A 23862-nucleotide genomic window follows, 5' to 3' on the forward strand; every position below is an offset into this window, starting at 1 on the left:
CCTACAGATACCGGAGATAACACCCAGATCCAACATCCCCCCACACACCCCCGTGTGCTCTGCTTTATTTGCCACACATGAACAGTCCCCCGGGACGCGGGGGCGGGAGTCAGTCGCGGGGGGGCTGGCATTCCCGGCAGTCCCGCATCTCCTCGGAGTAGCTCTCCACTTGGATGGTGGTGGTGTGGAAGTGGAAGGCGCCCTGCAGCCGGGAGCTGGCCTCCTCCAGCACCTCCTGCGCGCTGGCAGCCGCATCTGCGAGGAAATCTGGGGATGTCGGGGTGCAGGGAAACTCCGACCCTCCCTGCCCAACACTGTGACACTCACTGATGGCTCTGGCAGCTCTGTCCCCCCGCTGTGACACCCACAGATGGCTCTGGCAGCCCTGTCCCCCCGCTGTGACACTCACTGGTGGCCCTGTCCCCCCGCTGTGACACTCACTGATGACTCTGGCAGCCCTGTCACCCCGCTGTGACACTCACTGATGGCGATGTGCACCGAGAGCAGCGGCTGTGCTGCCGTCAGTGCCCAGATGTGCAGGCTGTGCACGGCCTCCACGCCCCGCACTGCCAGCAGCGTGTCCCGCACGGCATTGAAATTCATCCCTTTGGGGGTCCCTGCGGAGGCAGAGCCGTGGCAGCTGCAGGGACGGGACCCACGGCACCCGTGGGTGACCCTGCTGCCCAGCGCCCCCCACCCCGGGGGTCCCTACCCTCCATGAGGACGAGGAGGACGTCCCGGAGGATGGTCAGCGTTGTCCCCAGCACCAGCGCGGAGAAGAGGAAGGTGCAGATGGGATCCACATACTTGTACTCGGGCTGGGGAGGGGGTGGGAGAGGGTGAGGCCCCTGTGGCACCATTACCTCACCCCAAATCCCCATCGGGACAAGCAGGGCAGGCACACAGTCCTCTCTGTCTCGCCCTGTGCCTGGTCACGGCTGTCTGGAGCCTCTGTCCTGTGTCCCCAGCACCCCCTTTGCCCCCAGCACTCCCCCCAGACCTTGAAGAAGATGATATAGGAGGCAACAAGGACACCAACGCTCTGCAGCAGGTCCCCCACGACGTGCACGAAGGCAGCGCGGACGCTGGCGTTGGGCTGCTCGCCGGCTGCTCCGTGGCTGTGCCCGTGCCCCGTTTGGTGCAGAGCCACCCCCATCCTGCGGGCAGGGCACTGGTGACACCCCGGGGCCCGGCAGGCTCAGGGAGGGGAGCCTGGGGAGGGCAGGGGCCACATGGCCGCACGTACACGATGTTGACGGCCACGGCGCAGGCCGAGGTGATGAGCATGACCCCGCCCTCGATGTCGTAGTCGCCTGAGAGCAGGCGCTGGGCCCCCAGGTAGACCAGGACCCCCGTCACCACCCAGATGGAGAGCACGGAGAGCAGGGCCCCCAGGATCTCTGCGGAGAGACCCCCTCCACACTGCTGCTCCACCGCCGTGCCATCCCGAGCACCATCCCCAGCAGCGCCGGGGCACGGTGGGGGCACCCAGCACCCATCCCCGGGATGCTCCTTGCACTGGGCTGGCAGCACCTCTGCCTTGCCTTGTTCATGGTGCCAGGGCTCCCCAGGCCCCTCAGTACACCCCAAAGCCCCTGGTCCCCATGGGGAGGGCACCCTGGGATGCTCCGCTGGCATCCCCAGGGCGGTGCCACCGCGTTACCTGCCCGGTGCCATCCGAAGTTCATGGTTTTGGTGGGGGGGCGTGAGGACACCCAGAGTGCAAAGAGGCTGATCATGATGCTGGCAAAGTCCGTCAGCAGGTGGGCAGCGTCCGTCAGGATGGCCAGGCTGTGTGCCAGGTACCCACCTGCGGACACGGGACATCGGGGGGACATTGCGGGGACACGGCAGGGGTCCTGCCCCGAGCTGGGCACGGATCAGCACACCCCGTGCCACAGGGGAGTCCCACTGAGTGTTCTGACCCGCAGAAAGCCAACAGGGAGCTCTGGCTGCACCCTCAACAGGGAATCAGGACAAGAGGGGCTCTGGGCAGCCACTCGGGGTGACCCCACGGGGACCCCAATGGAGCCGGCACCCAGCACTCACCCACGGCTTCCCCCACCATGAAGAAGAGGCAGATGCCGGCGGCCAGGTAGAGCTTCCTGCGCGCCCGCTGCTGCTGGCCGGGGTGGCCGCCGGCGCCCCGCGTGTGGCAGTGCTGGCCACGCCGTGTCCCCAGCTCCAGGGCGAGCTCCTGTCCCTGCGCCGCGCCGTGCCCGTCCTTCTGCGCAGCCCCCGCATAGCACCTGCCGCGCAAAGCGGTGCTGGGGCTGGAGGGCTTTGCGGAGCGGGCTGGACTCTCAGTGCTCCCCCCCGGCCCGTTCCCCGGCCAGACCCCACTCAGGAGCCGCACAGCAGAGGGGACACGACGCCCCCAGCTCCCCCCGGGCACCCCCGTACCCGCCTGTGCCCTCGCTCAGGAGGTGCCGTTTCTCGTCGCCGGCTGCCATCCTCCTCCGGGGCGGGGGGGTCGGCGCGGGTGACCCCGGCGTGTGGCCGGCGCTGGTGGCAGCCGGTGGCCTTGGCTCGTGTGAAGAGCCGGGATTCGTGTGCAAATCCCGGCTGGAGGAGGGACGGCCAAGCCGGCTGCAAAGCGCCCGCGGAGCCTGCCCCAGGCTGGGCCCCCTCGCCCGCCACCCGGGGGCTGCTGCTGGAGGGGGGAATTGCTCTGGGACCCCCTCCCCCGAGTGCCCCCAGGAGCTGCACACCCGGGCTGGGTGCAGAGGGGGACAGAACGTCCCCATGTCCCCTCCAAAGGCACACGGTGACCCCCCCTCCCCGCTTTGGAACCCCCCAGCTTCCATCCAGCCGTGTGATGGATAAGCCTGGACCCCCCTCCACAGCGGGGGCTCCTGTCCCCGCCCTGGGTGAGCAGCGTTAATTACCCTGGGGCTAATTGCACTTGTGGCTCAGCTCTGGGTGCTGCCTCAGTTTCCCCTCGGCCCCCTCTGAGCAGGACTCATGTTTTTGCAGGAGAAAAGCATTTATGGAGTACATTTGCATTTATGGTGTATTTTTTCATCCAAGGTGCATTTTTGAGCTCAGTCAGCAGCAAACCAGCAGCTCGATGCTGAGACCATCCCCATTGCGGGGCCTGGCCCAGCCTGGAGCATCCTCAGCACCCCCCGTGCCACATCTCCAGCCCAGGGCAAGTTCTGCACAGGGCATCCCACCCCCGGGAGATAAATCCTGCCGGGTGCCGACCTGTTACATCCCGGGCAGGCGGCCAGGAGAGGTTGCCAGAGGTGTTAATGAGTCTGGAAATTAAGAGTTGGACCGGAGGTGTCCCTCTGCCGGGCGCTGACAGGGACACCGCTGATGGCAGCAGCCGGGCAAACCCATCCCCAGTGCCCACCGCGGGGCTGACGAGCCGAGAGCGAGAGGCGAGGAAGAAAATAACCACCCAAAGCAGAAGTTTTCTTTACAAAATACTCAAATTTCAAATCCGTGACAATTATATACAAAACAAGGGAATTATAAAACGTGTGGAATTGTCCTATTTGCACCCGTATAGAAAAGTGTCCTGTGCTGGAGCAGGCGCCGGCTCGCCAGGCTGCCGGTCCCTGCCGTGTGTCCCCCCCCCGCCGTCCCTAATCCGTCGCCGGACATCCTGTGCCCGGGGGCGTTTCTCCCGCGCCGGCAACGTTGCTGTGGCTACAGGGAAGCTGCCGAGGGAGAGGATGGGGTGATCAAGGAGAGCCCAAGCCCCCCAAAGCTCCCCCATGGGTGCTGGAGGGTCCTGGGGAGATGGGCTCAGCCATGCTGTGCCCCTTACCCATCACTGTCCTCTCGGGCGCTGCGTTCTCTTCCACCTCTTCTTCCTCCCCATCAAAGTATTCCTCATCTTCCTCTGCTGCAAACAAGCGGCCAAAGGTCACCAGGAGCCGCCAGGAAAAGCAGCGGGTGCCACCAGCTGGGTGGGCGTCGGTAAAGGGGCACTGGGGGCTGAATTACCGGGGTCGAAGTCCAGGGCGTGGACGGCCTCGGTGAGGTGCTCCAGGCTCACGGAGAAGGCGTCCATGCTCTCATAGCCCTGCTCGATCTTGTCCAGGCGACCACCCTTGGAGGCCTCCACGATGCTGGGCAGGGAGAGCACGGATGTGCGTGTGTGTCCCTGTCCCCCCGCCAAGCTGGGGGCCGTGGGGCACCAGGGCAGGGGGTCAGGGCAGCCCCCACTCGCCAAATCCTGCCCGTGGGGCCTGGATCGTGGAGATTCCCCAGTTTCAGCACTTACGTTTTTATCAGCTGCTTGGCATTCTGCGGAGAGAGAGAAGGAGAAGGAGGAGGAGAAGAGGGAGGAGGAGGAGGTGAGTGAAGCCACAGCAGCCACCAGGTGGTCCCCAGCAATGGGACCCCACGGGGCAGGTTTGGGGGTCTCACCATGAGGAAGGCGGCCCCCCCGGTCTCCTCGGCTGCCTGGATGGCAGTCTCCACCAGCCGGCTCGACTTCTCCAGCTGCTCCTTGTACTGGCAGATGAGGCTCTGGATGAAGGCGGTCTTGTCCGCCTGCTCCTGGGAGATGCGCTGCAGCAGCTCCGCCTTCTTCTCCTCCAGCAGCGCTGCCAGCGCGTCAAAGCGAGCGCAGAGCTCCCGCTTGGCCGCCTCGCTGTTCTCCTGCGGGGACAAGGGACAAGGGATGCCACCTCTGCGTCCCTCCAGCACCTGCAACATCCCAAGGCTTCCCTTCTCCGTGGGCTCCACCCCACTGCCGGCCATGCCCGGCTAAGGTTTCACCCTCGGGTTTTTGCGGGGCTCCTTTCCTCCTTTCCTCACCTCGGTGCTCTGGCAGGAGTGCTCCAGCTGGGAAATGATGGTCTGGATCCGGTCGTTCCCCGCCACGAGCATGGAGATGCAGTTGTTTAGCTCGGTCTGATGAGCGACAGAGAGAAGAAGTTTTAACTCCTGTGGAGACAGGAACTTCTCCCATCGCAGCCTGGGGACGGGCTGGGCATTGCTCGTCCCCAGCTCTGCTCCCCCACATCCCTCACCAGCCACGGCTGCTCTAAATATAGTCTGTCTCCTGGGCGAAGTCACCCGGGGGCTATTAATACCCCGTGAGGCAGTCCCGGAGTTATTTGTCACTGTCCCAGCTCAGCACATGGCCCGCAGCCCCCCCGGGTCCCCCCCACGGCACCTTCTGTCCCTGGAAAACGGTTTGCAGCGGGGCCACCTCGCAGTCCTTGTGGGCACCGAAGACTTTGCACATGGAGCAGGTGGGGACCTCGCAGGTGACGCAGTAGATGTTGATCCGCTCGTCCTCGTGCTCCTTGCACATGGGGTGCTCCCCCTTCTTCAGTGGTCTGCTGGAGAGGGCGGCACGGCACGGTGACGTCCCAGTCACAGTGACACCCACACCGGGGTGATGTCCCCGCTACAGGGACACCCCTGCCACCATGGTGTCCCCACTGCAGCGTCACCCCCACCATGGTGACACCCCCAACTGTCACCCCAAAGTCAGGTCCCCAGGAAAGAGGCCAGACCCTGGCATCATCCCACAGCTGTTCCTCTGGGAGCCACCAGCCTCTGTGCCTCTGCAAACCCCAGCACGTCCCAGTTTAAGCCACCGTGGCGCTGGGCATGGCAGTGAGTGGCACCGGGGACGGGGGGGCTGCGATCCAGAGGTGCTGCACCAGGGCCTAATTTTAGCCCTGTGCTGCCCAGATTTATTGTCACCCATCGTGTGACCGGGGTGGGGACACCCAGAAACCCTCGGGGGTCCCAGATGGGGGCTGCAGCTCAATACTGCCATCCACAGCAAGGAGGGACATGGGGACAAGCCAGCACTCAGAAACAGGGACAGGCCTGGGCCCCCTGGCCCCCCCAGCAGCCACGGACACCTGCCACGTGCCATCGTCCCTGTCCCCATGGCTCTCACACAATATTTACAGCGGTTCGGGGAATTTGGCCAGGGCCACTGCTCTGCCTTGAGAGCCTGTGACCCCTCTGTCCCCCCCCCCAGCTTCATCCTTGTATCCACTGGGCCCTCCCCCCAAAACCGTCCCTCTGCCCCTTATCAGCCCCAGTGCCTGCTGTCACGAGCAGAGCCTGGATTCCTTCCCCACACCTCTTATCTGCCACCGAATGTTCCAGCAAGAGCGCTGGGGGCAGCAGGACGTGCCCAGCTGCCACCACCCCCCAGGGACCTGCCATCCCCCTGGGACAAGCCAGAGGCACAAACTGCTGGGGCAGAGGGGAGAACTGGGTTGGGGGAGGAAGTTTTGAGTCAGGGGAGGAAGATTTTGGTCGAGACTTGAGTCAGGAAAAGATTTGAACCGGGGATCACTGAGCAGGAAGACCCCCAGGTGCGATCTCTTGGGGTCTCAGTGCTGCTGCTGGGGCCTTGGAGGGGCATCCCCATGTCCCCATGTCCCCATGGCCACGCTGCCTGGCCGTGCCCACCTGGAGCACTCCTGCTTGTAGATGTCGATGATGTTCTCCACCAGCAGGTTCCTCTGCAGCCCGTAGACGCCGTGGCGGTCCAGCAGCACCTCGTGGCGGCACGAGGGGCACCGGAACCGGCCCCCCGAAATCAAGCTGCCCCGGCTCTGCCAGTATGGGTTGGCAGCCTGGGAGGGGAAGATGAACACGGGGGGGTCCATCAGTGTCCCCACAACACCCCGCTGCCCCCCAGCGTGGGCGTGGGGGCCCCGCTCACCTGGAAGACGTCGTTGGCGCACTTGCGGCAGAGGTTGTGCTGGCAGGGCAGGATCACCACGGGCTTGCTGAACATCTCCAGGCAGATGGGGCAGATGAGCTGCTTCTCCAGGCTCTCCATGGGGCTGCCATCCTGCAGGATACCGGCTTGGAAATCCATGGGCTCCTCAGGGCTCTCGTCCCAGCGCTCTCGCTGCCGGCAGCCCTCGCCCCGCTATTTATAAGTCGCTCTCTGTCACGCGGATCCCGATCGCGACGCGGTGTCGGGTGTCCCGAGACAGCACCTGTCACACGGTGCTGAGCCACGGCAAGGGCCGGTAAACAAGATGGGCACAGGCTGTCCAGGAGGCGCTGCCCGCCCGTGCCGCGGACGTGCCCAAACCGGAGCTGCGGGGTAAACAGGGCCACGCGGGCAAGTGGCTGCACGTCCCGAGACCCCAGAACATCAGAGTGGGGGCAAGGAGGGCGAAACACCAGCCCCGTGGTCATTAGGACATTGTGATAGTTCCAGAAATCTGGCAGAGCTGGCCCAGCCGCAGCAGGGGGTGGCTGGTACAGTTTGTCCCTTTCCCCACCCAAAACATGACCACTTCTGGGCTGCCGACACCTCGCCAGCGGCTCCCCGTGTGCTGGGAGGGGAGAGGCAGCTCTGGGGAGCCGCAGCCCCCATGCCTGGCACATGCAGCGGGGTGCCCCCTCCCCAGGCAGAGGCTGGGGGGCTCCTCCAGGAGTCCAGACCCAGAGGGGGCTGCTCAGGTTGCTCAGGCTGCTCAGGCTGCTCCCCACAGCCCTGGCACAGCCCTGGCACAGCCATGACCTAGCTGGCTCCGCTGCTGGGGTTCAAGAGCTGACCCAGAAACGGCTTGGGGGGTGCAGAGGGTGAGCACAGCCCTCGCTGAAAACAGCCCCGGACACGATTCCCCAGCTGGCTGGCCAGAGGCCAGTGCTGGCCACAGGGAGAGCTGTCAGCACGGGCAGCTGCAGCTGCAGAGGGTAACCCTACCCTTGGCACAGAGGGGTCACGATGGGGGGACGGGGTGGGGAGGGGTGGCAGCTGCGGTGCCCACAGCGACTGCGGGCAAGAGATGGTACAGGGGTGTGGGGGACACCTGGCTGCACAGGTATGGGGTACAGGGGGCACCTGGCTGCACAGGTATGGGGTACAGGGGTCCGCGAGCACACAGGTGTGCACGGGTACATGGAAAAATGGACGCACAAGTACCTGGATGTGTGACATAGGGCACCTGGGTGCACGGGCACACGGTGCCGGGGTGCACTGACCCCTCCTGTCCCCACCCCGGGCAGCCCCACAGGTGTTTCGGGCTCCCTCCGCCCCAGCTCACGTGTGGAGCGAGTGACTGCGCCGGGACCCGCTGAGCACATCTTGCAAAACTGTTCCCGTTCCGGCACTTGGGGCTCTGCCAGCGAGGCGCTGGCAGCAGAACGGGGCTGGCTGGGCACCCGGGAGGGCAGCGCAGGGGTCGGACCCTGCCCGGACCCAGACACGACCTGGCCCTGCCCTCGGTGACATTGATTAATTAATTGCTTCTGGACTCGATTAAGGGGATTCCCAGGAACGGAGGGGTTGTAATGCCCTAAGCAGCTTTCTGAACCCACAAGGGGCTCGTTGGCCCCTAATTGGCTTGGGACAGCTTAGGCAGGACCCAGGGCACTAATCACCCCCGGGAACCTTCCCAATTAACCCCGGAGAGCCCACTACAGGAACGAATCTCCCTCTGCTTGGTCTTCACAGGGCTCTGAGCAGTAGGTGGCCCTGGCTTCTCCCAGAATGTCCCTCTGGTGGCTTTGCAATGGTTGAGGAGCCCTGCGCCCCCAGCTCCTGGGCATGGGGGGCACTTCCAGCCCTGCAGCCTGAGGAGGAAAGGGGGCCATGGCGCAGAACAGGGGACAGAGGGGCAACAGCTCTTGTGTCACTGTCACAGCAAGTCAGGGCACAACCAAAGGCGAGAGGGGCTGTACTGATTTTTTTTCTGGACGCCAAGAAATAAATCGTAGAGTCGCGGAATTGTTTGTTTTGGAAGGACATTAAAGCCCACCCGGTGCCACCCCTGCCATGGCAGGGACACCTTCCACTGTCCCAGGCTGCTCCAGCCTGGCCTGGGACACTGCCAGGGATCCAGGGGCAGCCACAGCTGCTCTGGGCACCCTGTGCCAGGGCCTGCCCGCCCTCACAGGCAACAATTCCATCCCAATTAACAAACAGAAATTTAAGTAATTAATTGATTAATTAATGTCATTAAACGCCCACCGCACTCACCCCGCCCCGCCCCCTCATCTGACCAATCACAGGACAGCGTTCCCGGAGTAGGCGTGGTCACAGGGGTGGGCGTGGTCGCGCTGAGGGAGGCGGGCGGGCGGAGCGCAGCCCTAAGATGGCGGCCGGGCGGCGGCGGCGGCGGCGCTGAGGTAACGCGGCTTCTCCCGGCCTGCCTCGGCCCGGGGCCGGCCCCACGTCCTCTCTTTCCCCGGGGGGCTGGCAGCGGGCGGGATCCGCGCTGCACGTTGGGCGGGGGGGGTGCCCGGTACCCACTGCGGCGGGCAGGGCCCGTCGGGCCGGCATTATCCCCCGCTCTGGGGCGAGCGGTGTGCCGGTGCTTTCCTTCACGGCCGCAGGTGGGGGCCCGGTGCGGCCGCGCCGAGTAGGAGGGGTGCATCTATGTTATCTACATTACCTATGTATTTATATTATTCTCTAAGCGCCGCCCTTAACGCGGCGGGCGGCGCTGCCCGGGCCCGGTGTCCACTCGGCCGGCCCCGGGGCCCCGCGGCCGGAACGGGGCCGGGGGCAGCCCCGGGCTCGGCGCTGTGGCAGCTCCCGAAACGGGAGACGTCGTGTGCCCGCTCGGAACCCGCTGTGCCCGTGTGTGAGGAGCGCGACGCGGTGTTTTCCCCCCGGGAAAATTGAATTTCCGCTGGGAAACTGAAATTACAGCTCCTGCCCTTGTTGGCCCATCGGATCTCGATATCCCGGCTCTAATCTGAAGCTGCAGCCCTGCTACAGGTGCAGCCTCGGCCCGTCCCATGAGTGGATTCTCCTGGTAACGCGTTCCTCACACACGGCACATCTTGGTTCAAATCCTTACTGCAAATGTCCCTTGCACAGCTTTGCTGAAAGGTTAAAATATCTCTGTAGCACTGCCTGAGACTGATGATACCTTTTTTCTCTCTCTTTTTCTTTTTTTTTCTTTTTTTTTTTTTTAAAAAAAATTGCCTAAAGCAGTGGAAATACTTGAAATCTTCCTACTAATAACAGGCCGTTTCAATGTGGTCCTTATTGCCTGACATAAAGAGAATTATCTTTATCACTGGCTGTCTTAAAGCTATTGTAGTTCTGATCCACCAGTGTGATTTTATTTATATATTTCCTTTTGGTTTTGCGTTTCGTTCTGTTTGACCAGTGATCCTTGGCTAGCCAAGCTCTTATTTTTTTATTTTAATTATTGCTGTCTCTAGTCGGTGTCCCGTTTTGGTTTGGTTGTGTGAAGGTGGTGCTGGTGTTTGGTTTGTAATCTTGTAGGGCAGCGTACAGGGAGGGTCATAAATCTGCAGCAGGGTTTGGTGGCTTTTTTTTTTTTTTCCTTCTTTTTGTGTGCGTGTGTCTTTCTTGTTTTACTTTCAGAGCAGTAACTTAACTTTTGTCCTTGCTCTGTTGAGCAAAAGTGAAAGTTAGATGTTGGGTGCAAATTTCTGCAATCAGTTATCCTTTTTAACCTTTCATAGCAGTAGATTCCTCATGCGGGGGAGGCTTGGTGAAAAATCAGTCACCTCAAAAAGACAAATCGGGAGCGATTGAAGCTTTCTCTTCTCTGAGTAAAACAACTCAATTATAACAGAAACATTTGCTCCCGCAGCCACCTCCACAAAAAGGCAGTCAATTAAAATCCATTACTGCCCAACCAGGGGCTTCAGCTGGGACCTCCTGTGCTCTCCAGGCTGGATGGGGAGCATGACAGCCTCCTGTTATTCCTGCAGACGCTCACAGAAGACACTGAGGGAGAGGAGCAGGAGCGCTCTCGATAGCCCTGTCTCGGCACCAGACCAGTCTAGTTTTGAATTGTTGCCACCTTGAACACGCCGGGCTGTGTCGGAAATCTTAACGAAAAGATGTAATTTCGCTTTCACCTGGTCCGTGGCAACAGGTGCAGGTTTATGGAGGAGCTTCTGGAATGTTCTAGCACTGAAACCCCCATTAATGGTGGGGTCTGGGCAGGCCAGCCCCTAGTGGGGGAAATACAGCCCGGTTCCTGTTGCCTAAGTTTTAGTTCTGTGGGTTTCTCCCCCTTCCCCAGAACCTTTGCTCTTGAAGATGGTGAGTAGCCAGCCTAAGTACGATCTAATTCGGGAGGTTGGTCGTGGCAGTTATGGTGTGGTGTACGAAGCGGTCGTCAGGAGGACCTGTGCCCGCGTGGCTGTGAAAAAGATCCGGTGCCACGCTCCCGAGAACGTGGAACTGGCTCTGCGCGAGTTCTGGGCCCTTAGCAGTATCAAGAGCCAGCACCCCAACGTCATTCACCTGGAGGAGTGCATCTTGCAGAAAGATGGCATGGTGCAGAAGATGTCCCATGGCTCCAGCTCCTCCCTGTATTTACAGGTACACGAGGCCGAGGGAACGGGGTGGAAGGAATCGGGGAAGGAGGTGGGGCAGCCGAGGGCTTGGAGCTGCGCTCAGCTAGGCCAGGGCATTGTCTGCATTGCTGACACCCAAATTTAATAGAGATCTTTAAAAAAAAATACCAGAACAATCACCTGGATCTTGGGTTTGAAGCTGTGCTGCTCTAAAAGACTCCAGAATTTGTATTTAATGCAAATCTGCTCTGATAATTTGAGGAAGCCCAGGGGAGGTGCAGGCCATGGAGTTCTTGGCAGCTGCAGGTTAAAGAATACTCCTGTCCTGGGACAGAGCTTGGAGGAATTCCATCCTGAGTGTCCTTTGAAGAGGAAATCAGTGTCTTGATTTATAGGAAGCCAGCACTTAAAATTCTTTCAGAAACAAGGATCCATTGGTAGCACATAATGAGCTCTTTTTATTTTTTAATAAATAACTATTAATCTCTTCAAAGAGTATAAATTAGGGAATACATATCACTGTGAAAGTGCCCTTTAAGTTTGAAGATGTGTGTGTTTGAAGAATAAGTAGCTCTGGAAAGCCATTGAAAGACAATCTAATTAATTCCCTTGTCAAGAAGCAGCCCTAAGTACAAACCACCCTCGGGCAGAAATGAGTGTTTCTGGTTTAAAAAGTGAGCAGCCTGCTCGGTGTTTGCTGTGTTATCCCTAGTCAGCCGCTCTTATTTCAGCTTTCACTGCCATCCCTGCTGTCTGGCTGGCCCCTTTGTGGGTGAGCAGGCCTGCAGATGCTGGCTGCTGTCTGAGAACCAGGATCCTTGGCTTTGCCAACTCCCCATGACTTCGGAGCTGTTCCTGACTCATTTTCAGGGAAGGATTAAGCTAAAATAACACTGGCCAGCTCATGGGGCAGAAGTCAGAGCTTTACCTTCCTGGTTTCAGTGGAGCTGCCAGGGACTGCTTCCAGCTGGAGGGCAGATGTGCAGGGAGGAGCTTCAAAAGCCCCGGGTGGAGCTGCAAGGTGGGGAGAAGAGCTTCCAGCTGACCCCATCTCTGGCTGGGATGGTGGTGCTGGGGAGCAGCTGGCACAGGGACCTGGCCCCTGCCAGGTGCAAACAGCACGGATTGTTGTGCTGTTCCAGGGGGAAGAGCAAAGGGCAGAGCTGAGCTGACTGCCAGGGTCGCTTTGGAGCAGCCTGGGCTAAGCAAGGGCAGTCAGAGGCCCTTGGCACAGCCTCTCCTCTCCTCTCCCAGGTGATGATGCAGAGCTGAGCTGCTGCTGCGTGTGAGGAGGCTGCGGAAGGGCTCTCACCCTCTCCTGAAGGGCTCTGGGCAGATTCTCAGTGCCAGCTGTACCAAATCTGTAGAGTTTGAGTCCTGAGTCAGCCTTGTCTGCTGGTGCTTTGCCACTGTCACAGATGTGGGGGGTGGATTTTGTTGTCTTACCTCTCACAACATCTACAAGTGCAGCTCCTGTGACTCTGTGTTGGTGCCCTCTTGGCAGGGGAGACTCCCTGCTCTCCTGAGATACCTTAATCTCACAGTTCCTGACTGCAAAACCTAAATAAGGCATTTTTTAGCTCTAAAATAGATTTACTGTTTAAAGAAGATAGCTGTAAATTATTACCATTTTTTCTCTTGAAAAGGTCACTTATTAAAAGCATTTCAAAATGCCTCTCTAGATATTAACACACCCCTTCATTTTTGAAAGCCACTTTGATTTAGTATCCATTAGTTTACTACTAACAGAAATAATTGCAGGACTTTCCTTCCAGAGCCACCTCAGAGGAGCTGAAGAGGCAAATGCAGTTGTGTAAACAGGATTAGCAGAAGTGATTGCAGGTTTTACTTTGCTTTCTGTGTGGAGCAGCTGAAAGAACTGGCTGTTCAAGTTGTGTTCCTGAAAAGACCATGTGGATAACGATGGTGGGAAGGTTGTTCCGTGCTCAGCTGTGCCTGCAGATCAGTGCTCTCCTGAGTTCAGGGATCCTGTGTTAACTTGCTGGAATTCATGGATGTGTCAGGAATGGAGACCAGCCTTTAAAAATTTCTCCTGGATAAATACAGCTGTGTGGAGTTACTTGTGAGACTTTGTTTATCCCGAAAAGCTGTTGGCAAAGTGGGTGGGACAGGCTTTGTCAGGGTGGGACACTGTCCAGCTGGGACAGATGGGAGGGCAATGGCCACTGGGTATCTTTAAAAACTGTTATCAGGGTCGAGCTCTGCTTCTGGGCAGGAGCCTGAGCTTGATACGCTCCACACGAGTGAAGATAAGGAGGCTGGCAAATATATTGTGATTTTTTTTTTCTCTCTTTTACATAAAAACATTTGCATAATGTTTTCTTTCCCCCGTTGCAATACCTTGCTCTCTGGATTGTTGAGAGGAGGGTCAAACAGTGCTAGAGTGGTCTGGGTTGGAAGGGATCTTAGGCCCCATCTCATTCCCATGGGCAGGGACACCTTCCACTCTCCCAGGCTGCTCTAGCCTGGCCTTGGACACTTCCAGGGATCCAGGGGCAGGCACAGCTTCTCTGGGCAGCCTGTACCTGGCCCTCACCAGCCCCATAGGGAAGAATTCCTTTGTGTAACTAACCCAAATTTCCCCTCTCTGTGAAGATCCTGATTTCATGTATTTTTCCATTCTATCCTTTCCTTCTCGCGATCATCAGGTAGTTACGACATCTCTTTTCCTCGTTGCAGCTTGTAGAAACCTCATTAAAAGGAGAAATAGCCTTTGACCCCAAAAGTGCTTATTACCTGTGGTTTGTGATGGATTTCTGTGATGGGGGAGACATGAACGAGTACCTGCTGTCCCGCAAGCCCAACCGCAAGACCAACACCAGCTTCATGCTGCAGCTCAGCAGCGCCCTGGCCTTCCTGCACAAAAACCAGATCATCCATCGGGACCTCAAGCCTGACAACATCCTCATCTCGCAGAGCCGGGCAGACGCCGCCGACCCCGAGCCCACGCTGAAGGTGGCGGATTTTGGGCTGAGCAAGGTGTGCTCGGCCTCGGGGCAGAACCCCGAGGAGCCGGTCAACGTCAACAAGTGTTTCCTGTCCACCGCCTGCGGCACCGACTTCTACATGGCCCCCGAGGTGTGGGAGGGACACTACACGGCCAAGGCTGACATCTTCGCCCTGGGCATCATCATCTGGGCCATGCTGGAGAGGATCACCTTCATCGACACCGAGACCAAGAAGGAGCTGCTGGGCAGCTACGTGAAGCAGGGCACGGCCATCGTGCCCGTGGGCGAGGCGCTGCTGGAGAACCCCAAGATGGAGCTGCTAATCCCCGTGAAGAAGAAGTCCATGAACGCCCGCATGAAGCAGCTGATCAAGGAGATGCTGGCAGCCAACCCGCAGGACCGGCCCGATGCCTTCGAGCTGGAGCTGAGACTGGTCAACATCGCCTTCAAGGACAGCAGCTGGGACACGTGAGGGGCTGAGCCTGGCAGGCAGAGCCTCGGCTCACCTGCAGGGGGTACTTCGCACCTACCTGGAGATTCCCGACTGGAGATTCCCAGCAGGAATGCTGAGTTGGCCACGGTGTGAAATCCCAGAGTGAGACTGAGGGTGTTCCTTGGGGTGCACTGGCAGGGGGATGTTGCAAGAGCCAACACTACTTGATTTCCAGCACTCTGTCATGGAGTGTCTCACACATTCCAGTTTCCTATGTCAGTATTAGGAACTCTCATGGAAAAAAAAAAGAAAAAAACAAAAAAGATTTGCATGCTGGCAGTGCAAATCTTGAGGCTTTGTAATGTAATCTGTGTATATATTTATGTATATGAGTGACTGGGAGTGTGTGGCACTTAAATTATTTGCTGTGGGTCTGGATGATTGGGGTCTGCTAGAAATCTGGGTGAAGAAGGTGAGTGAGAAAAACTCCTTCCCCAGGCCTGAATGACTTTATTATTTATTTTTGTTATCTAATTTCAAAGACTTGACTTTGTAAACAAAAAAGCAATGCAAGGGGATCAGCTGCTTTCAAAGTGCTAACATGGCTGATCTGGGCACTTAGAGCTTAATGAGCTCATCACTGAGGGAGTCAAATTAAAAATGTACAGTCAGGTGCTGGCAGGGGGGTTGGGACATTGATCCTTTGATTTTGCTTTTATTGATCAATTACTCTGCCTTTTCTCAACATGCTCTCTGCCCTGGTGTCCATAATCCCATAGCACCTTGAGGATTTATCACAGCAGAGTTCTGTGCCCTCACTTTATGGAAACATGGATGAGGGAGTCCAGCAGCATATTCTTAAAATCCTTCAAAACATGGTGGCAGCACAGTTTTCCTGAACTGAATCCAGCTAATAATCCCAATAGTCATGGCCTTTCCTCTCTGGCACCGCCCCAAATCCAGTGGGGATGAGGGGACAGGGGTGGCTCTGTCCCCTGGCCCACACCTGGTGTCAGAGCTGCAGAAAGCTCAGTGACAGGTATGTGAAAGGTGGCAGCCTGTGTGGTTTTGTTTTGTTTTGTTTTTTTTTTTCATTTTCCTCCTTTTAAAGAAGTGATCTTTATTTATAAGCACAGATGGAGGAGGGGGGTTTGTTTGGAGCAGTTGGAAGCTGCTTATCCCCAGCTCTGGCTGCACAGAGCAGATTGAGGCTGGGACAGGTTTCACTGAGGCCACTTGACACTGCAGGTCTGACAGCAGCCCTTTGTCCCAGCACAACACTTTGTTCTTTTGGCTGCAGGACTGACCTCTCCCATCCAGTTTGACCTTTTGGAAAAAAGCAGAGTCTTAAAATGGCCTTTAAAGCAGCAGGAAAAGCTAGCTTTCTTTACAAAATTCAGTTCAATTTTTTCCCCCACCCAAATCTTACCTGGAAATGGCTGTAAGTATTTCCTTGTACAATTTGCATTTTTGAATACTGTTCCCTCTTAGTGCTGGGACGGCAGTTCTGGGCACTCAGTGTTTATTCTTCGAGTGCAAGTAAACAAAATGTTATTTTTTGGTTTTCCAAAAGGATTCTGATTCCACCCAGCTTCTGAGGCGTTACAGGCCGCAGGTGGTTCTTACCTGGTGCTGTGTGAGCTGGTGGCTGTCCCCAGCTGGCCTTTAATTTATAATTCTTGTTATTTCCTTACACTTCATCGTTCTAGGGAGTGATCCTCAGACAAACACACTTAGCTTGTGCCAACTCTGCCTCCCAGTTCTCACATCTCAGCAGGGCCATTGGCTGAGAAAAATTTGGAGGGGGTTTATAATTCTGTTAAACTTGGGAGCTTTTTAAAACTAAAGGGGTGAGCATCCCCTTCCATTGCCCAGCCAGAAGTCAGAACCAGAATAACACTGCTCCCTCTGAGGTGCTCTGTGAATCAGCTGGGTCCCCTCTGCAGGGCTCCACTGCCTGCAGCGCAGAAATCAGGGACTGGCACTGGGAACTTTCGGGGTTTTTGACTCCCAAAGTGTTTCTTTGCACTGATTGCCACTTTATAGGTTGGGGGTACCTGAAATCCCTCTCATGGTGCTTATCCTCGCTGTTTGGTGACACTGGTAGTCCTCGAGCTCTGTGTTCTCTTTGATTTTTGTTGTCTGAGGTCTTTGTTTTGAGAAAATAAATCAAGTTGTTGTAGCAGCTGCGGAGTCGTTCACCAGCGTGACACGAAGTCAAGACACTTTTCAGCACTTGGGAAAGATTTTTTTTTTCCGTGTTTTTCTTTAAAAACTGTAAAATATATTTTATGGAGAGTTTATAATGAGGAAAATTATTGTGTAATTTATTAAGTTCATGACTGTTTTTGAAATAAAATCTTGAATTTCAATGAAGTTTTAGGACTTTTTATGGGGAAGTGCTTTCAGTCAGTGCAGTGTCAGTGCTGCCCTCCAGGGACAACGTCCTGCTGTTCCCACATGCCCTGAGAAACCTTAGGAGTGAAGGTGAGGAAACATCATTACTTATCCATGACAGGAAAGTGCAGCCCTTATTTGCATGTTTTAATTAGCAGAGCTCTGGACAGAGGGCTCTGCAGACTGGAAATGCTGTAAATTTAGTTTCTCCTGGAATTTCCTACACCCACACAACAGACCTGAGCCCAGCCCTCTCCCCTGTGCCTGCACTGTGGATTCCTGGTGCCAGGAATGGGCAGATTCCCACCTGGGATGGGCACATGCCCACCTGGCAGGAGCCTTGTGCATGAGTCAATGCAGTTTGGATTTAGATTCATTTTTTAGGGGGGGTAAAGACCTTTAGTAAAGGAGAAAGTCCCACTTTTGGGTTAGTTCTAAGAGTGGAGATTTTAAATACAGACACAAGCTGAATTCCTTCCCCACAAAATGAAGTAAACCTGATACATATATATATACACACACACATATATATATATTATATACATACTGTACTTCAAATATATTTAGCCCTTAGGGAGGGTGAGGAATCTGCAGGGAAATGCCCTGTGCAGAAATGAGATTTAATTAAAGCCCATCTGGGCTGGGAGAACCCAAGCTCAGTGGTTCAGGCTCCAGCCTGCCCATCCCCATTCCCAGGACTGGGAACTCGCCATGTTGGTGTTTTGGGTTTGTTTTGGTTCAACCAGAGCTTCCCTGGGGCTTTGTGGGGGAGGGAGCACCCCAGGCCCCATCCCACCCCTGGGAAAGGTGCCCTCCCTGCAGGGAAACAGCTGCTTCCCTCCTTTGAGCTGGGGGGGACACAACCAGCCCAGGGCTTGTGGGGCTTTTCCCTTTGCTCCACTCCTTCCCTTTGGAGGACATCGGTGGTTCCGAGGTTTGGATCCCTCCTGGTGGTTTGGGGACGGAAGGGGCTGGCCCAGGGAGAGCCAGTTTGGACATTTAAACACCAACTTCAGCGGGTGGTGCTGCCAGGGGCTGCTTGGTTTCCCTTTCCAGCCTGCCAAGTGTAATTTCTGTGCTGCTGCCCAGTAAAGACACAGTGATGTGCCTGGAATGCCACAAACCACCCAGAGCCTCTGAGGGACACGGGGCAGGTGGGAATACCAGCCTGAGCTGCTGCAGGTGCTGTTCAGGAGCTCTGGAAGGGTTTGGTGGGAATGTGAAATCCCATTTTTAGGAGCAGGGAAGCGTCAAGTGACCACCGTTGTTGGAAGAGGAGCCCAGCCCAGGCTGTTCTTGTCCGTTCCAGAGGCTCCTTTACTCTCAGGTTTGGGATGGAACCAGATGCAACCTAAAAACCTAAAAACCTTTGCAGCAGTGGTGGGTTCAGGCCTCCATCCTGACCCTGGGCTTGCTCCCCTCCACCCCAGCAGCTCCTCCTGTCCCTGTCTCTGTGGGCTGTCCCTGTGCTCCCAGCGCTGCCCAGCCCTCGCCTGCCGCGGGTTTGGAGCCTTTTGGGGGTGGAACATCCCTGGGAGTGCTCCAGTTCCGACCTGCACCGACACGCGGCTGCCTGCCTCGGATTAGGTGCTGCTTTCAGATTTATTCGTGCCCCTTTGAACCCTTGAGATTCCTAAACTCGTCGAACAAGCTTTCCACCCCTGCCCTCTCCCGAGGGAAGCCCGAGCCTCTCTGGCTCCTCCCCAGCTCCCGTGGGCCGCGCTCTGGGCGGTGGCATTTGCCTTTCCCGTGAGGGAATCCAGGGGCAGATCCCAGAGCTGCCAAGGGTTTCTCCATCACTTGTCCTGATCCTGTTCCCTGTCCTCACCAGATTTGCTCCAGTGCAGCCGCATCCTGCACACCGAGCCCGAGTGTTGCCTGCTTTGCTCCTCTCAAGGTTTGTTAGAGCAGTGGTCTGTCCCTTCCTTGCTGTCACTGGGTTTTTTTTTTCCAGTGCCTGCAGACCTCAAACAAGACCTGGCTCCTCTCATCCTGCCCAGGTTCCATTTTAGCCCCCGTTTTCGTCAGCACAGGAGTGCTGGCCCCAGCCCCTTCCTGCCCCGCTGCCATCGGCCGGGAAGGTGCTGGGCACAGCCCCAGGCCCCGTTCCCTCTGAGTTCCCGGCACTGGCTCCACAGCAGCTCCTCAGGAAGGAACTGGGGTGGGGACAGAGTGCTTGGGGACAGGTCCCCCCTCATCCCGGGGCTTTGTCCTCACTGGAGCCTCCTCAGTCCCTGTGATCAGCCTGGCTGTGCCCCAACTCTCCATCCAAACCGGCTGCCAGAGGGGTGCAGGGGCTGGTGGCTCCCTCGGGAGTTCTGGGGGCTTTCTCTGGCCCCTCTCCGAGGGTCTGGGAGCCCAGCATGGGGGGCAGCAGGTTCTTCCCCCTCTGCCCCAGTGCCACGTTCGCAGCCCCCGGGCTGGAGCTGGGGATGGAGGGGCCCGGGACTGTCCCTGTGGGAGCACTCAGCCCTCGGGAAGGGAAGAGGGCAGTGGTAAAAATAACCCCTGGGCCAGCTCCAGCCCATTGTGGCTTCCTGCGATTTACAGCCCTTCCCGGGGGAAGAGGCAGGAGCCGGCCGGCTCGGGGCTGGCTTTGACCCTTTCACCGCCACCGGAGTAGGTGCCAGAAGGACTTTTCCTCCTTCCTGCCTGCCTGGGTGGGATCCTGGGGGGATTGTGGTGGGCTCCTGCTCCTGAGCTGCCCCCACACCCTGGGGTGGGTGTAGAAGGAGAAGCTGCTGGAGTGGACACGGTTTCCCTGCCCCATTCCTGACCCACCCTGTGCAGGGGGACAGAGGCTCGGAGGCAAAAATTTCTGCTGCAGATCCCGAAACGTCGGCCAGGTTCCCGTAAGGAAGCGGAGGGAAAGAGGAGCTGGCAGAGGAGAGGGGCTAATGCTGGCCAGGGGCAGGGCTGTGAGGGGGGTCACGCTGGCGAGGTCGGCACGGGGCGGGCTCCTGCTGCGGGGCTGGGCTGGCACGGGTTAATGGGTGGCTCTTCCTCTTCCTCATCCTCTATATGAGGCTGCTCCCGGCTCTGAGCTCAGTTTGCCGCGGCAGCCGGAGGAGCAGGAGCTGCGTGAGACTGGAGCATCCCATCCCTGCATCCCGTCCCTGCATCCCTGCGTGGGTTCAGGTGAGCGAGAGCATCTCCCACCTGCCTGGCACAGGTCCTGGCCGCGGGGCTAGGCTGGAGAGGGTGAGGGCTCTGCGGCACGGGCGGTCCCAGCCTGGGAGCACAGGGCCAGACAACGCGTGCCTCAGTTTCCCCGTGTGCACTCCGGGGTGGGTGCGGTGTGGGGTCCGTGGGCTGCGGGCGGAGCTGCGTGGCAGAGGCTTCCTGGGCTCCCGTGAGCTCTGCTCTGGTCTGCCCGTGTCCCTGCTGTCACCCCGGGCTGGTTCGGTGCCCTCCGCACATGGAGAAAGGGAAAACCTTCCTCCCAGCCCAGCCTGGCTGTGTGGGGCACGGCTCGGGGACCCCCAGGCACCCCCAGCCTCGGGGCAGCTGGCCAGCTCTCCCGAGCTCGGCTTTGTTCTGCCGCTCGGGAAGACAAGGCGACGGCCGGCCCCGGTATTTTTTCCTGTTGGAAGCCGCTGCTGGGATGCGGGCGAAGCCGGCGGATGCTCGGCGCTTCTCCCTTCCTGCCCAGGGGCTGTTCCTGCCTGGGCTGCCAGGGCCCGCTGTCCGTGTGGCATTGAGGGGACCCTCAGCTGTGCTTCAGCCCCATCCTCCTCCTCCTCCTCCTCACCGCTGCACCCTCGGGGCTGACCCTGACTCTCCTCTCTCCTCCAGGGCTGAATCCAGGAGCCGAGCGAAGCTTCAGGAGCCTTCCCAGCGGCCGCACCAGCCCTGCCCGGCCACTCCGAAGGGCGCAAAGGGATCAGCAGCGCCGTTCCGGGGCCATGGTGCCCTTGGGCAGCCCCACTCTCGCTGTCTGCGCTTCCAGCAATCTGCGCCTCATGGCCCCCGGCCGCGGCTCGCCCCTGGCCTGGCTGAACCGGGGCCCCGAGTGTCCGCAGGGTCCGGGGGGCAGCGGGGGCCGCAGAGCCAGCGCCGTGGAGCGCCTGGAGGCCGACAAGGCCAAGTACGTCAAGTCCGAGCAGGTGATCAGCAGGCGGCAGGAGCCGGCGCTGCGGGGCTCGCCCCGGCTGTCCCCCCACGGCCGGCGCCTGCTGGCCCGGCAGCAGTGTGGCGAGCTGTGCCCGGCCTCGGAGCTCAGCCGGGACGGGCCCCGCAAGCTGCCGTGCCCCCAGTCTCCCGTGTCGCGCCGCAGCGGCAGCAGGCGCCTGCTGAGACCCGACTCGCTCATCATCTACCGGCAGAAACGGGACTGCCTGGGCGGTGACAAGGAGAACACCAAGGGCTCCGGGCTGGTGCGGCGCCTCTTCCAGGGACCCCTCAGACCGCCCAGCTCGCCCCCCGCCAGGCCGCTGGGCGAGGGACCCAGAGCCCCCCAGAGCCCCGAGACCCCCATGCTGTGGGTGCCCGCCGAGAAGGAGGAAGCGCGGACACCGGGAGGGGACAGCGGCGGTGACGGCGGTGGCATCTTCCCCGTGCCCGCGGAGCAGCCCCCCGGTATCCCCGGGAAGGAGCCGCTGGCCCTGCGCGTGTCGCTGCCGCTGTCGGAGCAGGAGCGGTTCTTCAACTACTGCGGGCTGGACCGGGCGCTGGTGGAGCTGCTGGGCCGGGAGCGCTTCGGGCCGGCGGGCTGGGACAGCGCTTCGGCCCGGCCCGGCTCCTGCGAGTCCGAGCCCGGGCGGGCCTCGGGGGGCAGCCAGGGGGACGCGGGGCCGGGCGAGGAGGAGCCGGACGCCCGGCCTGGCTCCGCCGTCTCGGTGGTGGAGCGCAACGCCCGCGTCATCAAGTGGCTCTACGGCTGCCAGAGAGCCTGGGCGGCTGCCAAGGAGTCCACGGTGTGAGCGGGGACAGCCTGGCCGGGACCGGGACACCCGCGTGACTCCCGCTGGCCGGACGGGGCCCCTCGCCCTCGCGGGATGTGCCCGACAGGCTGGTGGCATCCACGGCCCTGGTGCCGTGGGGATGCTGCGGGCTGGGAGAGCCACCAGGTCCACAGGCTGAGTGTGATGGGGGCACCTGAGAGGCAGGTGAGGAAGGGCCACCCCCGGGTGAGTCCCCATGGCCTCAGGGCTGTCAGGCTGCTGTCCCCCTGCTGTCCCCCTGCTGTCCCCCATCTTCTCCCTTCTCCCTGTCCCCAGCCCAGGAGGGTGGGACGGGCCCGCAGCCCCCAGTGACCACCCAAGTCCTGCTCCAGCTGCAGGCTGGGGGTGGGCAGAGCCCGAGCCCCCTGTTGTGGGCAGTGCCCACCCCACAGCCCCCTCCTCCCCAGAACAGGGGCTGCTGGGGCCAGAGCTGCCCTCAATAAATCTGTTTGGGTTTTTTTTTCTAGCCTGGCAGTGTATGTGGTTGTGGGGGGGTGCCCAAGGGCTGGGGGCAACTCCCCCTCCCCACCCTTGGGGTGGTGCTGCTTCAGGGGCCGCGGGGCTGTTGGGGGAGCAAGGGCAAGGAAAGCAGCAGGCAGAGCTCAGGGAAAAGGGAAAATTTCGGGGTCTTTAGTGCAGCTGTGACCCCCAAACCCAGGGCAGAGCCCTCGGGCACGGGCAGGGCGCTGCCCACCAGCAATGGGGAGCCGCAAACAACTTCTGGCGAGTCCGGCCGGTGCATCCTCCTCTAATTGCCCTTGGGGGCATTTTTATTCCGGATTTCGGCCAGTTTGCCAGCCAGGAAGCCCCAGTGGAAGGCCCCTTCCTCCGGCTCCCGCAGGTCGCTGCCGTCGTCACCCGGCGGCTCCCCCGGGCTCTCGTCCGGCTCGGGGGGGGGCCCCCCCTTGTCCGGCCCCGACGCCTGCTGCCACTTGGTAGCAAAGAGATCCCAAAACCCAGGTGCCTTCTCGGTGTGGGGCATCTCGGAGGGCTCGGTGGCCAGAGGGCTGGGGAGAGAGAGGGGACAGAAGTGTCCGTGCAGGGACCTTCTCGCCCAAGCCCGCCATGGCCCCCTCCCCGCCGGCTCGCCCCCGTGCAGCCATGCGGGTGCAAGGGATGGGGTGGGGGATGCGGGGGATGGGGTGGGGGATGTGGGGGCTCGGCAGTTCCCGGGGGTTGGATCCGGGTTCTGGTGTCCCCTCCGCAGCGATTCGTAACTTACTGGTCTGGGCAGGGCTCCGGGCTGAGCAGCTGGTGCTCGTCCTCGCGGGTGAAGAGGGACGAAAGCGTCCGCCAGCCGCGGGCACCCACCCCCTGCACCTGCGAGGGCAGCGCCGGGGTCACCGGGGAGCTCCGGCCGCCGGTGTCCCCCGGCCCCGCTGCCCCCGGCCCCCTCCTCACCTTCCGGGCCAGCTGGGACACGGGGCTGGCTCCCTCCTCCACCAGCGCGGGGGGCTCGGCCGTCTCCATCAGCTCGGGGGGGTCTCCCTGCAACGAAGCCCCCGGTGAGGGCAGGGCTGCAGGCGGGGGGAGGGCAGGGAGGTCGGTCAGCCCGTTTTGGGGACCCCCCACCCTACCTCGTCCTGCAGGGCCCCGTCCGGGCGCGGCCCCCCCAGGGTCTGCAGCACTTTGGCCTTGTAGAGCCGCCAGAAGCCCTGGGCCATGGCGAGGGGCTCGGCGGGGCCGCAGCCGGCGGGAGCCGCGGCCAGCGGGGCGGGCCGAACGGGCGACCCGGCGATCCGGTGGCTTCATTAAAGTTTCAGCGGCCACTTGCACCGCACAAAAGGAATCTGAGCCCGGGCTGAGCCGGGGGCAGCGCGGGGGCGGCTCCTCCGGTCACCCCCAAAACCCATCCCGGGACCCCCGCCGCAGCCCC

At 59.8% G+C, this 23862-nt stretch overlaps 5 protein-coding genes across 12 annotated transcripts; 2 read left to right on the forward strand and 3 right to left on the reverse strand.

Annotated features, from left to right (window-relative positions):
* Positions 1-109: 109 nt before the first annotated feature.
* Positions 110-2453, reverse strand: SLC30A2 (solute carrier family 30 member 2). The gene is made up of 8 exons (XM_053998855.1): positions 2404-2453; positions 2050-2249; positions 1664-1810; positions 1247-1400; positions 1001-1157; positions 713-818; positions 483-617; positions 110-255 (listed from the first exon to the last, which is right to left on the reverse strand). Exons 1-8 carry the CDS (start codon positions 2451-2453, stop codon positions 110-112), a joined length of 1095 nt encoding a protein of 364 aa, XP_053854830.1.
* A 965-nt stretch (positions 2454-3418) lies between these two features.
* On the reverse strand, positions 3419-6836 carry TRIM63 (tripartite motif containing 63). Of its 3 annotated transcripts, none has more exons than XM_053998778.1 (9): positions 6659-6836; positions 6403-6569; positions 5138-5303; positions 4777-4872; positions 4384-4617; positions 4238-4260; positions 3958-4082; positions 3779-3856; positions 3419-3668 (listed from the first exon to the last, which is right to left on the reverse strand). In XM_053998778.1, exons 1-9 carry the CDS (start codon positions 6815-6817, stop codon positions 3658-3660), a joined length of 1059 nt encoding a protein of 352 aa, XP_053854753.1. In that variant the 5' UTR covers positions 6818-6836; the 3' UTR covers positions 3419-3657. The 3 variants fall into 3 exon arrangements, with proteins under 3 accessions (XP_053854753.1, XP_053854754.1, XP_053854752.1); XM_053998779.1 differs by having other exon boundaries at positions 3779-3853; positions 5138-5306; XM_053998777.1 differs by having other exon boundaries at positions 5138-5306.
* A 2202-nt stretch (positions 6837-9038) lies between these two features.
* On the forward strand, positions 9039-17022 carry PDIK1L (PDLIM1 interacting kinase 1 like). 6 transcript variants are annotated; one of them, XM_053998856.1, is made up of 3 exons: positions 9039-9084; positions 9899-11269; positions 13945-17022. In XM_053998856.1, the coding sequence occupies exons 2-3, from the start codon at positions 10985-10987 to the stop codon at positions 14683-14685; spliced, it is 1026 nt and encodes a 341-aa protein (XP_053854831.1). In that variant the 5' UTR covers positions 9039-9084; positions 9899-10984; the 3' UTR covers positions 14686-17022. The 6 variants fall into 6 exon arrangements, with proteins under 6 accessions (XP_053854831.1, XP_053854835.1, XP_053854832.1 ...); XM_053998860.1 differs by having other exon boundaries at positions 9065-9084; positions 10530-11269; XM_053998857.1 differs by having other exon boundaries at positions 9068-9084; positions 9896-11269.
* Positions 17023-20114: 3092 nt separating this feature from the next.
* On the forward strand, positions 20115-22452 carry FAM110D (family with sequence similarity 110 member D). The gene is made up of 2 exons (XM_053998804.1): positions 20115-20181; positions 20839-22452. The coding sequence occupies exon 2, from the start codon at positions 20949-20951 to the stop codon at positions 21963-21965; it is 1017 nt and encodes a 338-aa protein (XP_053854779.1). The 5' UTR covers positions 20115-20181; positions 20839-20948; the 3' UTR covers positions 21966-22452.
* Positions 22453-22734: 282 nt separating this feature from the next.
* Positions 22735-23665, reverse strand: C25H1orf232 (chromosome 25 C1orf232 homolog). Its single transcript, XM_053999080.1, has 4 exons — positions 23564-23665; positions 23388-23474; positions 23209-23306; positions 22735-22993 (listed from the first exon to the last, which is right to left on the reverse strand). Exons 1-4 carry the CDS (start codon positions 23648-23650, stop codon positions 22735-22737), a joined length of 531 nt encoding a protein of 176 aa, XP_053855055.1. The 5' UTR covers positions 23651-23665.
* Between the last annotated feature and the right edge of the window lie 197 nt (positions 23666-23862).

This window comes from Vidua macroura, chromosome 25 (genome assembly GCF_024509145.1).
Source record: "Vidua macroura isolate BioBank_ID:100142 chromosome 25, ASM2450914v1, whole genome shotgun sequence".
Classification (NCBI taxonomy): Eukaryota; Metazoa; Chordata; class Aves; order Passeriformes; family Viduidae; genus Vidua; species Vidua macroura.

Coding starts and splice junctions, on each gene's coding strand:
- SLC30A2 (XM_053998855.1), bottom strand. CDS start 2,453: ATGGCAGCCGGCGACGAGAAACGGCACCTCCTGAGCGAGGGCACAGGC. Junction 1,811..2,049: donor CATGGTGGGGGAAGCCGTGG/GTGAGTGCTGGG, acceptor CCGTGTCCGCAG/GTGGGTACCTGGCACACAGC. Junction 819..1,000: donor CCTATATCATCTTCTTCAAG/GTCTGGGGGGAG, acceptor CCCCCTCCCCAG/CCCGAGTACAAGTATGTGGA.
- TRIM63 (XM_053998777.1), bottom strand. CDS start 6,817: ATGGATTTCCAAGCCGGTATCCTGCAGGATGGCAGCCCCATGGAGAGC. Junction 6,570..6,658: donor GCGCCAACGACGTCTTCCAG/GTGAGCGGGGCC, acceptor TTCCCCTCCCAG/GCTGCCAACCCATACTGGCA. Junction 4,083..4,237: donor GCCAAGCAGCTGATAAAAAC/GTAAGTGCTGAA, acceptor CTCCCTGCCCAG/CATCGTGGAGGCCTCCAAGG.
- PDIK1L (XM_053998856.1), top strand. CDS start 10,985: ATGGTGAGTAGCCAGCCTAAGTACGATCTAATTCGGGAGGTTGGTCGT. Junction 11,270..13,944: donor GCTCCTCCCTGTATTTACAG/GTACACGAGGCC, acceptor TCCTCGTTGCAG/CTTGTAGAAACCTCATTAAA.
- FAM110D (XM_053998804.1), top strand. CDS start 20,949: ATGGTGCCCTTGGGCAGCCCCACTCTCGCTGTCTGCGCTTCCAGCAAT.
- C25H1orf232 (XM_053999080.1), bottom strand. CDS start 23,650: ATGGCCCAGGGCTTCTGGCGGCTCTACAAGGCCAAAGTGCTGCAGACC. Junction 23,307..23,387: donor TGTCCCAGCTGGCCCGGAAG/GTGAGGAGGGGG, acceptor CTGCCCTCGCAG/GTGCAGGGGGTGGGTGCCCG. Junction 22,994..23,208: donor CCGGAGCCCTGCCCAGACCA/GTAAGTTACGAA, acceptor CTCTCTCCCCAG/CCCTCTGGCCACCGAGCCCT.